The 14299-nt window shown below is 30.1% G+C and overlaps 3 protein-coding genes across 6 annotated transcripts; 1 reads left to right on the forward strand and 2 right to left on the reverse strand.

Annotated features, from left to right (window-relative positions):
- Positions 1–151: 151 nt before the first annotated feature.
- Positions 152–1075, forward strand: LOC124492243 (NPC intracellular cholesterol transporter 2 homolog a). The gene is made up of 3 exons (XM_047055082.2): positions 152–548; positions 614–692; positions 757–1075. The coding sequence occupies exons 1-3, from the start codon at positions 347–349 to the stop codon at positions 941–943; spliced, it is 468 nt and encodes a 155-aa protein (XP_046911038.1). The 5' UTR covers positions 152–346; the 3' UTR covers positions 944–1075.
- Positions 1076–1172: 97 nt separating this feature from the next.
- Positions 1173–7522, reverse strand: LOC124492233 (uncharacterized). The gene is made up of 12 exons (XM_047055072.2): positions 5903–7522; positions 4980–5408; positions 3956–4906; positions 3857–3894; positions 3694–3774; positions 3564–3626; positions 3361–3501; positions 3048–3240; positions 2814–2976; positions 2642–2744; positions 1562–2582; positions 1173–1504 (listed from the first exon to the last, which is right to left on the reverse strand). The coding sequence occupies exons 2-12, from the start codon at positions 5279–5281 to the stop codon at positions 1366–1368; spliced, it is 3195 nt and encodes a 1064-aa protein (XP_046911028.2). The 5' UTR covers positions 5282–5408; positions 5903–7522; the 3' UTR covers positions 1173–1365.
- A 372-nt stretch (positions 7523–7894) lies between these two features.
- On the reverse strand, positions 7895–13995 carry LOC124491576 (protein ECT2). 4 transcript variants are annotated; one of them, XM_047054247.2, is made up of 17 exons: positions 13514–13995; positions 12570–12945; positions 12205–12513; positions 12064–12150; positions 11876–12004; positions 11478–11813; positions 11236–11416; positions 11077–11171; positions 10833–11018; positions 10644–10754; positions 10490–10586; positions 10342–10423; positions 10048–10279; positions 9815–9971; positions 9519–9733; positions 9211–9456; positions 7895–9087 (listed from the first exon to the last, which is right to left on the reverse strand). In XM_047054247.2, exons 2-17 carry the CDS (start codon positions 12687–12689, stop codon positions 8974–8976), a joined length of 2697 nt encoding a protein of 898 aa, XP_046910203.2. In that variant the 5' UTR covers positions 12690–12945; positions 13514–13995; the 3' UTR covers positions 7895–8973. The 4 variants fall into 4 exon arrangements, with proteins under 4 accessions (XP_046910203.2, XP_075586947.1, XP_075586954.1 ...); XM_075730832.1 differs by having other exon boundaries at positions 13071–13970; XM_075730839.1 differs by having other exon boundaries at positions 13488–13713.
- Between the last annotated feature and the right edge of the window lie 304 nt (positions 13996–14299).

Consider the following 14299-nt stretch of genomic DNA (forward strand, 5'->3'; position numbering starts at 1 on the left):
TTGAACATTAAATTAATGAAAAAAAAAATCAAATTACCACGGTTGATAGAGATTAATGTCACGATGGTATTTGATTCATTCATCCAATAATCGATAGTATTAATTTATTAATTGTCAACAAATAACCAAAGTGATGTTGATGAGTACAACGAAACAAAAAAACATATAAAAATCAAACACTTTTCTCATGTCGACACAATTTTCATTCATTTTCATAATTTCATGACTTCATGACTATCACAGATTGCAATTTCAAACGTAAATTAATCTTTTTGTTTTTGTTTTACGCTGACGTGGGTATTTTCCGAAAATCCCACTTTTTTGAATATAAATCAATCAATCCAAAATGCAAATATCAAATTGTTCATTCGTATTGTTTATCGTTGCATCATTGCTATCTGGAATTGATTCGAAAAATTTATTCAAAAATTGTCCATCAAATATTGGCCATATTGAATCGATTAATGTTACTGGGTGCAAAAATAACGATTCCTATTGTCGATTGAAAAAAGGTGTTGATGTTGCAATGAATCTAACATTTATTTCAGGTGAGTTTGAGAATTTTTTTGTTTTCATTTTCATTTTCATTTATTTTTTGTCTTGATGCATCAAGATCAAGCAACCGATTCGGTAAAAGTGAAAATTTTTGGCGAAATAGCCCGTGTTCAGGTTCCGTTCGTCATTGAGCCAGAGTAAGTTTCCGTTATGATGATGAATTAATTTAAAATTATAAAATTTCATTTTATCATTAATCAGTGAAGCATGTGGTAATTATGGCTTAAAATGTCCACTAATTGCTGGTCACACGAACCAATTTAATCTAGCATTGCCGATAAAAACGATTTATCCGTCCATTCCTGTAACCATACAGATTAATCTGATGGAAGGAGATACTAACAATAAAATTGTATGCATCCGTTTCAAGGCCAGGATCTCAAATTGACTGTAATATGTGATAAAAACCAAAACAAATCAATCATCGATTATTTTATGTTTTTGCAAATGTTCATCATTATATACCCTATGAACGTTCTCATATTTTCCAATTAAAAAAATAAACATATGATGATGATGATGATGGTTTTATAGTTATAGTTGTCAAATCAAGTGATAAATTACATGACAAATTCGTTTCAATCTCAATTCATTAAACTAATAAGATACCGTCTGTATATCAAATAATAGAATATTTATTATTTTTTTGTTGTTGTTGTAAAAATTCAAAGAATGAACAAACAACGAAAACAAAAAATGACCAGAAAGAAGGAATGTAGCTGCAATGGTGTATTTGAAAAAAATAATCCTTGTCCAATATTGCAATGATGGATCAGATTCTGATTGTAATCTATAGATTAGACAAATATATCAAATGATCGATTCTTTATTACGTTCATTATCCTCGACACTTGCATTCGAACTATTATTCGAACTGATAAAGCCTAATTGAGCAGAACAAGAGTTGGCGCTTGCTGCCGAACTAATTTGATGTTCAATTTCGGCCAATCTAAAAACAAGAACAATTTATTAGTATGAATCAAAAGGATTTTTTGCTGACATTTACCTATTTTCCACTTGCCATTGTTGTTGATTCAATTTCATTGACATAGATGCATTTTCTGTTTCTAATGTTAATAAACGTTCACGTAATCGTTTGATTTCAGATAACAATGCATCTTGTGTTGGAAATTCAATCTGTATATTATTATAGGAATTGGTGTCATCTGATCCACATAAATTATTGTTGCTATTGTTATTATTGATTGATGATGGTGTTTGTTGTTGTTGTTGTTGAACCAAGATTGGAGTAGCCGAATTGGAAAAAATTGGAAGTTGATTTGTCGATGCTGCAGGACTTATTGTACAATATGATGATGATGATGGTGTAAATTGATGATGCAAATGATGTGGATGCAGATGCTGAGCTTGAAGAAATTGATGTGTATGAGGCAATTGTAATGGAGATGATGATGATGGATAAAGAGTATTATTATTCGATTGTATTGGTGATGGTGAATGCTGCTGTTGTTGTTGTTGTTGTGATCTATTATCAAAATTCATAAATGCTATATTCGGGCTTAATAAATGTGATGAATAGATCAATGTTTGCTGTTGTTGCGTTTGTTGTTGTTGTGGCTGATGATGATTATTATTTGTTGCCGCTAATATTAATGATGGCGATGCAAATGTTTGATGCTGTTGATGTGCTATCGTTGGTGTATGCTGCTGTTGTTGTGATTTATTTGTCAAGATTATATCACAACAGCTTAGTTGTTGTTGTTGTTGTGCTATCAATGTTCCACCATCAGGATGACTATCTTCTTTTGATGAAGATTGTTTCATTGTATCCATACTGCTTGTGGATTCATCTACTGTATTACAATATTCATCTTGTTGTTGTTTATCTTTGTCGCTATTGATTTTTTCTTCGCCATCTTCAATATCATCATCATCATCAGCCTTTAATAAAGTGGCTGTCGATGCCGATTGATTTTCTTTCATTTGTAAGACATTCATATTGCCAACGGGTATTTTTCCTTTCGATTCGACTAGACCAGGTGTACTTTTACTTCGTCCCATTGCAACTGTTGGAAAAAATCAAATTAGTATTTTGAGGCAAGAAACAAGTAGAGAAACAAATTACTTTTCTTCAACGGTTCTTTACGATATTTTTCCAACCGTTTCACGGCAATTGCCTCAAGTCTAACTCTAGCTGCTGGATAATCTTTTAGTACATCCCACATATCCTAGAAAATATTGTTTATGAAGAAATAATGAAAAAAGCCAATCCACAAACCAAGCCACATAACACATACTTGTTTATTCAAACAAAATAAATCAGAATAGCCCACAGAACGGACGGATGCTGTTCGACGGTTACCAGCTGTACCCATGTTTAGTATACTAATCTCACCAAAATAACTTCCGGCACGTAATGTTGCCAACACTGTTTTTCCATTATCGGTAACAACCTGTAATCTATTTGACAAAATGCAAAAAAAAAATATAATAAACCAGAATAAGAAAAAACAAACAAACAAAATACTTACCTTCCGCGATTAACGATGTACATCTCTTTACCTACTTCACCTTTGCGACAAATATAATCACCAGGACTAAACAATACTGGTCGCAGACGTAATACTAGCTCACAAAGGAATCCGGCTTCAGTATTCTGGAAGATTTCCACTCTTTTTAATGTATCTAAATGTACATGGATGGCAATTTCAGCTTTAAGTTTGTCTAATTTTTTCGTTGTTGTTGTTGATGATGATTTATTTATCCAATAAAATTAATATAAACATTAGACATTAGATTAGACAGAGAAATGAGAAAACATTTCATTTCATTTCATTTTTTTACCTGGAAGACATCCAACTGAACGCTCTTCATCCGAAGATTTTTGCGTCATCCATAGATAATCGAACCAACGTATCACTTTTGTTTGTATATGATCAGGTACTCTTCGCATACGCATATATGTTTTGACGGCATCCAATTTTGCTATTAATAAATCAATCAATCAATCAATAATTGTAAATCGATTATCATCAATCAGTGCTTACCTTGGAATTCTTTACGTGCCGCACTAACATTTGTCACAATGTTTGCTACGTGACCAAGTACGGCTAATCAAATAAAAAGGAAACATGTCAATTGTTCGATATATTCCAGAAATGCAACAACAAAACATACTTGCAAATAGAAAAAGACCAAAAACAAGTTGCATGATTAGGAACACATATTCACTTTTAGTTCGTGGAGTTGGTAAATCACCTATTGACGATATATTTTCACCGCAAAAAAAGACAAGAAAAATTATTCAAATTCAAATGACAACGATTATGGTAAAACTTACCGATTGTGGTCAAAGCCAATACTGACCAATACATGGCGCTGAAAGAAAGAAAAAAATGAAAAAAGTGATTAAATAATAAAAATAATCCTCTGCACTTACTGAAGATAATCACAAGTAACGCCTTCACAGTCTTTATTTTTGGATCTAGTAAACCAATCTCTAGAGCCAAAACCGTCTTTAATGTGTATTATATGGCTGAGACATGCATTCCAATGGAATATGGCCAATATATAATGCAGTAAGGATAATGTGCGAAATATATTCGGATAATTCGTATGACGTTCAGTACGATCCAAAAATGCCCAAAAACGATAAATTTTTATCAAACGAAAACAACGAAGAATAGATTTGAAGCCAATGGATAAATAAAGAATATCCAATGGCAATAAACAAAGACAATCGATATAGAATATTGTACAATTCATGTAATGTTGCCGTAATTTAACACTGTCGGTTTGTAAAACACCTTCTTCTAGATATCCGGTTCGAAAATTGACAGCAATATCCAATATATAGATGAAATCGGAAAAATAATCCAGTGCAAACCATGATGCAACGGTTTTTTCATTAATCTCTTGAAATGCACAACGATAAATGATTGACCAAAAATTATAAAGAAATGCAATGCTCACGATCAATGACCAATAATAACAAAGACGACCAGATGGATCAAACACAAATGACCAATTACAGCCTGATTTATGATGCATAGATCCGGTTACATTTTCCCATTTTTCAAATTCTTTCTTTATCTCTTTTCTTCGTAATTCACGTGTTTTTTTCGAAATTTCCAGATCATTTCTAGCATTATTGATTAACCCTGTTGTCATTTGATGGATTGAACGTTTTTTGCCTTGAGAATTTTTTCCATTTATTAATGTTGCGTTTGTTGTTGTTGTCGTCGATAATATCGATTGTTTATCCTGTTGTTGTCGTTGACCACAACTAACAGCTATTAATGACTGTTGTGATGGACAGCGATCTTTAAAATCATGATCATCATCATTATTTGTGTCATTATTATCATTTGTGACAATATTCGAAGGCTTTCTATAGAAATGAAAAACCAAATAATGTCAATCAATGTCATGGTAACATTTGATTTGTTTTGTCTTCATTTTACCTGATAATAACATTGGCGCTTTGTAATGATGATGATGTCAATAGTTTGGTGCGATCAACCCCTGCAGTTATAATTCCGGGCACAACCCGTGGTCCGTTTGCCGTGGCTAAATGATAATGATGATGGTGATAATGTCCATCCCCATAACGAACATTTTCAGGTGCAGCATTACTACTGATGACAGCCACTTCATCAAGATCATCATCAACCATTTTATTGCTACTACATGTTGTATATTTAACAATTTTTGTTGAATCTTTTGTACTTGAACGTAGCGATGATAATGATATTCTTTTTATCATCGTTGATTTCGATCAACCTTTTTGATTTTGTATTTGTCGAATGATTTGGTTGGTTGTTAGATTCAATGATCATCGGTAGAAAAAAATTGAAATTTAGAGCCAACAATTTCCACATTCATCGCCACACCTGGAATTAATATATTAAATAATGTGAAAATGAAAATGAAAATGTCAGCTTCACTGTTATAATTCATGAGAAAAAACGAAAACCTCTGAAATCAACGACCGATTACGGTGTGTGCATGACAAACAAAGATAATAAATTTTTAATATGAAAAAAATATAATCCTATTCAGAATGTTAAAAAATGAAAAGAAAAAGTTACCTTACTGCTAAAGGTAGAGGCAAAGGAAATTATCAAGAGAATTCATCTATAATCATTTCATTCGACTAAATGTGATGATATATATCAACCACCGAATGAAATGAATTTCAAAATGACCTGAATGAATGATGATTTCATTCTCGATTCTCAAATTATACTAAAAGCTTTGCGAGATTGTTTGCTTTTTTATCTCGTTTTTGTTGTGTAGTAATCCTTTTTTAACAATGGACAATTTTTATGTTGCCATACGTCATCATCATCATCATGTGTAAAGAGTACTTTGAATAAATATTTACCGATTAGTATTGTTTTGGATGTGCCACAATAATAATGATGATGATTCGATTGAATATTTTTTTGTTGTTTAATTTCTATTTTAACCATCACTGACGATAATAGTGTTTTTATTGTTCAATTTGATTGATTGATTGATTGATGAATTTTCGTTATTGAATAAATTGGATTTAAAAATTAATTTTTTATTCAAAATGATAGATATAACAGGCAATGTTGACAATTTTTTTTATGAATAATTAAATGTTTTATGGAAAGAAGATTGAAGAGAGAAATTAAAAAAAACATTTACTAAAAACTTTGATATTTTTTTATGAAAATTAGAAAAACCACTAGCCGATTTAAATTGCATGTATATACACACTCACACACATACAAACAAAAAAACATGTGAAGTGAATCACATAGTGAAAAAAATCAATCCAAAAAGTGGTATATGGTAGCAACTTTTTTTGTCTTCGTTTTTGAATACACACACACACACAGGAAAATTATTAAAGCTCAGAAATTTTTCGGCACTAAATTTTTGTTGTTTTATTTCGAATGATACATTCACATTTTCATTCTTATGTGGTGGAAAAAAAAATTGAAGTCGTAGAGTGAGTGAGAGAAAAAATCTTCAAATGAAAGAAAAAAACAATTAGCTTTTGATTTCAATTTTTGTTGTTGTTCATTGGTTCGGTTATTATGTGTCTGTCTGTCGGTATTTATGGAAATAAACAACACACTTATGAGATTTGTTGTTGTTTTGCCCCGTTTGATCAATGTGCGTGTGTGTGTGACGATGATGATGATGATGGTGGTACATAGCATATGCTCAAATGTAATGGAATGAAAAAGAAGAATCTGATTGTATGTGTGTGTAGATGGACTATTTTTTTCTTTCTCTCGTAATTTACATTAAAATTTGCCTATCTGTGTATTTTAGTGTGTGTGCGTGTGTGATGGAATCGTAAATATTCGATGATGATGATCTCTCATCTCTCTCTCTCTCTATGATGATGAAGAAATGTTTCATTGGTTTTTTTCCTCTATTCATTTCACCGATGAAAAATAGAGAACGTAAGTAGAGGTATGGAACATGAATGTTTGACCATAAAATTATTCTGTATTATATATAGTGTTGGCGCCATCACCACTACTACGTCCGGAATATTCGTCATGAATTTCTGAATACACACAAACAAAATGAATTTCGAATCAGAATCTGTATATATTGTTGTTGTTCTATTTGGTTAATATATAGAAAATATATGTGGGCCATATACAATCAAATAAACTAAACTAAAAAAATGTGAAAATGAAAATGGAAAAAAACCATCATGATCATCATCATCCACCATTAATATTGCGAAATATTGTGAAAAAAAACCGGGTTAAACCACAGAGGAGTTGAGAAAGAGAGAGGGAGAAAAACATAATAGAAAAAAACATGTATGACAAACAACAGACGAACATGAATCGAATTTGGAATTCTGAAATGTTGGAATTGATGAACCCGAAAAAGAGTGAGAAAATGAGATCAGGATTTTTCAACGTAATCCTTATATGGCCAATGGTGGACAGAAACAAGCAACAATACAAAAAAAATGACAGAATTGTGTTTTCATGTGATTCATGTGTGTTTATATGAATATTAAAAAAAATTGTCACAACATTTATTATTGGTCCACGATTATTACTACCGTTGCTACTATTATTATTACTACTACTACTACTATTACTGCTATTAAATATGGAATTATGTATTCAAAAAAGAAAAAAAAATCTTATTATGTAGATTTCGATTTTCAAAATTCTTGATAATTTGGCCTGGATTTTTTTTTCATGCCCATTTGGTCCACTCGTGATTTGTTTCTTTTCATCACCATCATCATGATGATTGTAGGCGTTCGAAATCCAGTTACAAACAAACAAACAAAAAACATTTGTGAATGAAATGTTTTGATCGGTTTCATTTTTGAATTGAATTCAATTCAATTTAATTGTTGTTGTTTAGTTTGAATGAATTATTTTTAATATTTATTACTTTTTACATTTTTATTTCATTTTGATGATCATCATCATGACTATGGTATGCAATAATAACACACACACGTCTTTATTTTCAATGAAAAATAAAAAAAATCCTAAAGAATTATTCCTTGTGATTCTTAAGAGATTCATGTGATGAACAATCATCACCATCCCCATCATATATCAAGAATGAGAATAAGAATCTTTTAATCCCAAATCATACAAACAAAGTGATTAACAACAACAACAACAATAGTGTGAATGATGATGATTGAATCGAATTCGATTCGATTCGATTGAAACATTTCTTTTTTCCACCATCTCCATCGATTGTTTGCAAAAGAAAAAAAAGATGTGTGTGTGTGTGTGGCGCATTCGAATAGTTTTCTTGAATTTCTTTTTTTCTTTATAAAGAAATCCCTTTTCCATTCGACTATAAACTATAAACAATCAATTTATTCGTATGAATTTCAGGACAAAAACAGAGAAAAAAAATCAAATCTTCATGTTCCATGTAGGCGTCGATGATGATGATGATTGAGACAGATGCAAATCACACACAGTATTTGCGTTTCATGTAAATTTATTTTCTCTTTCGCATACCATTATTGTTATAATAAATAATTTCAGTGTTTGGTTAATGGTGGCTGAACATGGAAATTTGGGGTCCGTATCATCAAGTGTTTTCTCTTGTTTTTTTTGTATTTAAATTAATCGGTGATTATTTTCAATTCAATTCTTTTTTGTTTTTGTTTCTAAATCAATATTCACAGAAAATTTTGCTTTTCTTTGGTCACGTCATTTTCATTAAGAGATTTATTTTCAATAAATGTGTTTGTTTGAATAAAGCGACGATTAATTCGATTTTTTGATTCATTTTCCAAGAGACCAAAACACGACAGCATTATAATTATGGAGATAACCATTATTCAATTAGATCCATTTGTATGAAAGAATGATGAATATATAGAGATAGAGATATAGAATTGGTAAAATATATATAGTCACACATAGTTCGAGTATTAATATTCAGTGAAGGATCGTTGAAAAAATGAATCTAATCAATTTTTTTTGGCCTATAAAGATCAGTAGCGGCTCCTTTATAATATTTTTTCCTTGGAATCGGTGTTGATGGCAAGCTAAAATTGTCTGCTGCAGCATGATTCAATTCCTATGAATATAATGAATGAATGTTGGAAAGAGAAAAAAGAAAAAAAAATTACAATTTTTGAAAAAAAACTAAACCACGCACACATAGACACAAATTGAATAATAATTAAACGGCATCATTTACTTTTGGAGTGAAAAAATTAAAATTAAAAACTCTAGATAAACGTGATGATGACGGTGATACCAACGTGGATGATGATATATTATCTAATGATGCTGATAGCAAATTCGATGTACCACGACGTAGTGATAATTTCCGATTCAGTCGTTCTTTGGTTCGTTTGAATACATATTTGGATTTATTTAATGAACGTGCTAATAGTATTAGATAATCAAAATCAATGGCATGAATATTTCCTTTCTTCAGAAACTGAATCAAATGAAATTAATTAATCAATTAAAAATTGTTGATTGTTTTTTTCTATATTTTACCTGAATATCTTCATCAACAACAACAATATCATCATTATTATCATTATCATCAGATAATGATTGTTTTACTGATTGTTCATAAGCATTAACAAGTTCTTCAATAAATTTATCCTTTTTCATTGCAACATCTTTAACAATGAATGGATATGTATGAAAATAACGTGATTCATAGCTGACAAACAATGCAAATGCATCCAAATAAACGGGATCCAAATCTGTAATAATGATGATTAGAATTCATATTAATATTAGTATATTCAAAACAAAAAAAAAAAAATTCAAAGCACCACACTTACCTGCTTCTTCAAATTCGTTGATGATACATTTTAATGCTGATAATTCGATTGTTTCAATAAAACGATAAGTTTTTTTCGATTTTTTCGATGCACTCATCGGTATATTGGCACGATCTTTCAACGATGTGGTTCGTGTTACGATTCTTTTTTTACATAACTTCACCACAATCATTCGAATTACAAAAAAAACAAAGGTTATTCACAGATAACGAAACATCAACAACAAAACTTACCAAAATGCAATCAGTAAATAATAACAGAGTGAAAACATTGTTTTCCAATTTTCTGATATGCTGTTGTTCATAATCATCAATGCCATCCTTTTCCAGTAATAATTTAACATCACATTTAGCAATAAAATGTCGATTAGCCGATAATAGTGTGGCTGGACAATCTTCAATATCATTCATTAGTTCAAATAGTTCCATTTGTCCTTCAATTTTTTTCTTTCCTAAATTGATTACTCTTTCGTTTCGTTTTCAAGATCAATTAAATTGCAATGAAAGATCATCGTCATCAATACTTACTTGTTAACAGAGATAATTGTTTCTAAGGCATCATTCAAAAGTTTATGATCAGGATGAAGTTGATCAGTGCTATTTAATAATGCTACGGAAAAAAATGAAATGAATTACACAATGGAAAATCTAATGACTCAGCCCGAAAAAAACTTACTTCGTAAATATAATTCAATACGAGGCAATCTTTGTATAGGATTGATTAATAATTCTTGAAACGTTTGTTTACGACATTCATGTGATTCTTGACTAGCCTGTTGATTTTTATATGAATTAGATTTTTTTCTTTTCATAGATTATGGTTAATTTACCTTTAGAAAAGATTTAAATCGTGGATATTTCTTAACACATTGTTCAATCATTTCTTTGGTTTTTTCATAAAAATTTACATATTGTGGATAGACAGTAAGGAAATCTTGTTTCTAAAACAAAAAAAAATGAACAACCAAACAAATTGAATGAAAATCAGACATTAATTAAAAAGGATAGAAAACACTCACGTGCTTTTGGAAAATTTTCCCGATTTCATTTTCAGCTTTCCAATTTTTCACTACCGGTTCTAATTCGTTCAATATTTTCTCATGTACATCAATGATTGGCGGTAGACCACCAAAAATTGTTTTCAATTCAATTTCATTTGGTAGTTCACCGGGAAATCGATGATTTTTCAGCGGGTCACTAAAAATCTATTTGCAGAGAGAACAACTGATTTTTCATATTTCCCAATCGACATTGAATGCAAACCTTTAAAATATCCTTCAAGATTGTGACATAATTAAATTCAGTTTGATATAATTCTTGAGTAATGGCTTGTTTTTTGAGATCATTTTTATCAGCAGCTAAAAATTGAATGAAGAAAAAAATAAAAGGACAAGAAAAATTGATGATTGTAACCATACTCACCGATAAAAGATTCGTCAAATGATTTATCAAAATTTGGACTTGATAAAATTGAATTTTTCAAGGAACAATCATGATGTGCCATCATTGGACTAGAGTTGCATTTATTTTCAATTAATGGAAGATTTAATAAAAATTCCTCTTCAGGTTGGCGATAATTTGTTTGTAGCGATTTTTCTAACCACTGAGTAAATTCGAATTTGAAAATTATGAATCCAAAAAATGGCTCAATTTGGATCACTTACCAATTCTGAAACGATAAATTTTGGAAGATTCGAGTATTTGTCCATAATCTCTTGACAATCCACTTCAGACTGATCTTTAATTACCAAATGTGTGGTGTTGTTGGATTCACAAAATGAAATCGAGTATCCACCATATTCAATGATTGATTTGGTTTTTTCAGCAATTTCTTTTGGCAAAAAATTATACAAAGCAATACGCAGATCTGTTAATGGTTTCAATCGATATTTGGCCAAAATATTTTCATCGTTTGGATTGAAATGAATTTCACGTCGATGTTCCCATACATGATCAATCCATTCTTTACAAAGAATTGGTAAATTATAAATTACAGCAAGCTAAATAAATTCAATGATGAAAAAGATTAAAATAAAAATTCAATTCACCAAAAATCATTTACATTATAATTATCTGAATCGGTTTTCGATTCAATCAAATGTGTACGTTCAAATGATCGACCACTTTTCATATCTTTGCGACTTTGTCCACTCATATAACGTATCAAATTTAGATAATCATTCGTTTTGCGCTAAAAAACGATTCACAATTCATGTTAATTAACAAAACAAAAACAAATCAAAAACATACCATTTTACGTTTATCATGAACCGAAAAACATATTACAAAATCTTTCATTAGATAATTGTATAATGGATTTTTAGGCAATGGAAGACTCTAGTGAATGAAAAAAAAATTGAATTTTCGTTTGACATGCGTGTAAATACTTACCATTCGATTTTCTATACAATATTCCACAACGATATCACTAATGATTGGTTTACGTTGTGATATTAAATGCTGAAATAATGGCCCTTCAAATGAATTACTTATGTAAAGAATATTTTTTCCATTATTCAATGATGATGATGATGATGATAACGAAGATTCTGTTGTATTATTATTGACGTTATCTTCAATAATAATAACATCATGTTGATTATCATTTTTCGTATCATTATTATTGTCGATCAAATCAGTGGATGATGATGATGATGATGATATAATATCAGTTTGAAGTTCGATATTGAAATCGAAATTCTTTAATTTGACAAATTTTGTATTAATGCAATAGACAACAAAATTCACACACATACCTTTTTAATTGATTGAATAAAATGACCATTTTCATAGAGATCTTTGTCTATAATGACCAAATGATGGACATGTGTCGATTGTTTTATCGTTGTTGTTGACGATGATGATGATGATGACATTATTATTTACGATTGATGATGATTAAATGATTGAAGAAGAAAATTTTACGATAACACAACACACAAATTGAGCAATAAAAAAATGAATGAATGAACGATGGGTGATGATGATGATCAGAGTGAGAAAAGAATGATTGTAAAAAATATATAGATTTTGTACACCACCAAACAAATACTTTCGGTTTGTTGATAATTTTGAATCAATCAATGACTGGATTGATCGATCAAATCAATTAATCAATCAATATCATTCTTCCTGTATCAATTATTGAATAAATTAAAAAACATGAAAATTATTAGTAAACAATAATCGAAAACAGAGTAGTAAATGGAAATCGAAGTGTGTGTGTGTGTGTGCCCATTTACATTTTATATATTTACATTTATATTTATATTTTACAAATAAACACACCACATATAGATAGAAGATGATTTGATGATGATATGTGTTAAAACCAACTATTATTTGTCTACACACTACTACAGCCAAACAACCATGGATTTAATGAAAAAATGAATTAAATTCACTTGATTCATCATCATCATGATCATGACCATGATTAACATATATACAAAAAAAACGCATACACACACACAATTAATTTTACAGAATATAGAATAGAATGAGAATATTATAGAAGCAACAGGCGATATTATGAGAAAATGAAACAATCATCACATCATGCTAACTACAACTATATATAAAAAAATACCAGACAACTTGAAACATATACACTCGGATCATCCATATCCATAATATAACGAATTTAAAAATGAAAAAAGAATTTACACACATACACATGTAACAATAACAAAAAACGTACTATGATCATTATCATAACAACACAAGGTTTTAGGTCGTAGTCGTAGTTTCGTTTTTGTTTTGGATTACGAAAGAAATGAAAAAGAAATCTCGGAATTTTAATGTGAACAAAATAATAACCGAACATTTCATTTAGACAAAAAGGGGATATAAAACTTTGTTTTTGTTGTTGTTGCAGTTGTTATAGTTGTTATTGATACTGCTGCTTCTTTTCGTTGATCATGATGAACAAGTGAAAAAAACACTGGTTTTTTGTGGTGTATATGATGATGTTGTGCTCACCATGTACAAGTTTTTTTTTTTTTGCTTAATAATTTTTCTTTTTTTCTTTTTTTGAACATTAGAAGTTTTCAACAAACGATTGAAAAATTAATGATGATGAAAATTGCTGAATGGATGGTGTTAACACAATTGTTGCCTCTCTCCCTCTCTCTCTCTCTCTCCCTCTGACCAAATAGACACACAGTGAGAAAATGTGTGTGTGCGATAATGGAGAACCGTCAATTTGGCCGTTTTAAAAATATTCGAATCAATATTTCCATTGTCAATAGATGGCGTTCATATAGTAAATTCAAAAAATCAATTTCGATTCATTCGAATCCGAGTGGTGTACATATTAGAAGGATATTTTTTATCGCTTTTTTTTCAGGAAACCTGGTACATTTTATCAATCAATCGATATGATAAAAGTGACAAATTAAACTGTCTTTTTTGGTTGAAGAGCAACAACAATCTTAAAATGTTCAGTCATTTATCATGATCATCATCATTGATGTTGTTGTTGTTG

The sequence above is a fragment of the Dermatophagoides farinae genome, chromosome 1, assembly GCF_024713945.1.
Source record: "Dermatophagoides farinae isolate YC_2012a chromosome 1, ASM2471394v1, whole genome shotgun sequence".
NCBI classification, from domain to species: domain Eukaryota; kingdom Metazoa; phylum Arthropoda; class Arachnida; order Sarcoptiformes; family Pyroglyphidae; genus Dermatophagoides; species Dermatophagoides farinae.